General features: G+C 36.5%; 1 protein-coding gene across 1 annotated transcript; it reads right to left on the reverse strand.

Annotated features, from left to right (window-relative positions):
- Positions 1-232: 232 nt before the first annotated feature.
- Positions 233-1,385, reverse strand: LOC137823484 (transcription factor bHLH162-like). The gene is made up of 3 exons (XM_068628650.1): positions 1,196-1,385; positions 563-916; positions 233-462 (listed from the first exon to the last, which is right to left on the reverse strand). Exons 1-3 carry the CDS (start codon positions 1,322-1,324, stop codon positions 319-321), a joined length of 627 nt encoding a protein of 208 aa, XP_068484751.1. The 5' UTR covers positions 1,325-1,385; the 3' UTR covers positions 233-318.

Below are 1,385 nucleotides of genomic sequence, written 5' to 3' on the forward strand. Positions count from 1 at the left end.
GATATATATAAATAATAGCTTGCAAAGTAGAAGGGATATACAGCATATTTATAAGACAGTTATTGAAGCTGACGGCCTTTTCACCTCTTTATTATGTTAGTATCAATTTAAATTAATGATATTAAAGTACCTTGAGAATTAAGAGACGGGACAAAAGATCAGGATCCTTAATTTAGATTGTAATTGCTAGTAATACCTGCTAAACTATACGGTTTCATTGTAACAATGGAAATTATCACGGACCAAAATACTCTTATTTTCCTCGTATAATTTACAAAACTCTTGGTGAATACATCCTTGCATATATTACTGTAAGATCTAGAAACCCCACATATCATCACTACAATTATCAAAATCCCACCACTCGTCTTGTGTTTCAACGTCACTGTTGGATCCATTTACAAACCTTTTCAACCTCTCACTTACTTTGGCGGCTCCTAATTGCAGAAAAGATTGAGGAATCTGCATAAACCCATCAATTTTTTTAAAAGTTAGAGGAATAAGATATGAGATATATATGTTAAGAAGAACAAATTAAACAACAGAAAATGATGACACATACCTCAGCATGCACAACATGAAGCACCGAGTCTCCAGTGAGTGAGGAATTGGCACTTCTAACCTCTATGTTCTCTTCATGCAGCATTCGAATAATTTCACAGAAAATGAACTGGTGGTCTATCCCAGTAATCAGAACAACTTGTAGGGAGGAACCCACTTCTTGAATCTCAAGTTGTGGAGATTTTGGGAGACGTGTTGCAGCAAAAGTAGCTCTGCTACTGGAGAAGCAACCGTGGGATCTTTTCTTAATACCCTGCAAACTCTCTTTCTTCTCCTGTGCCATCTTCACCTTCGCCTCCAAACTCTTGATGTAGTTGATTGCCTCATCCACTTGGTCTGGCAGTGGCAATACTTCCTGCGTCATTACCAACACACCAAATCAATAACACCATTCAAACTCGAAAGACACACCAATCATTCTGAGAAAAACAATTCAGGCCATTAACCTATGAGAAATCATCATAGGTATCAGTAGCAAAGCAATATATCAACCATTTGTGATCTAAACAGTATGTAACTTTGTATTTAAGTTTTGTAAACCATAGCCACCCATATAAACATAATTTATAGAGGAATCAAAATCTCCATGCAAGAAAAAAGTCGGTAAGAAAACAAAAGAAGGAAGATTTAAAACCTTGGGGTTGTAGCTAGGGAGAAGAGAATTGAGTTTGTTGAAGAGGATCTTCATCTGGTTTCTTCTGTTTTTTTCAACGAGCCTTCTTTCAACCTTGGTTGAAGAGGGCTGAATTCCTAGCCGATCCATTATTAAGAGATGCAGTTAAATTTTGCAGCAATGTGAGTTTAGAACATAGGAAGATGAATGA

Source organism: Phaseolus vulgaris, chromosome 11 (genome assembly GCF_000499845.2).
Source record: "Phaseolus vulgaris cultivar G19833 chromosome 11, P. vulgaris v2.0, whole genome shotgun sequence".
Lineage (NCBI taxonomy): Eukaryota > Viridiplantae > Streptophyta > Magnoliopsida > Fabales > Fabaceae > Phaseolus > Phaseolus vulgaris.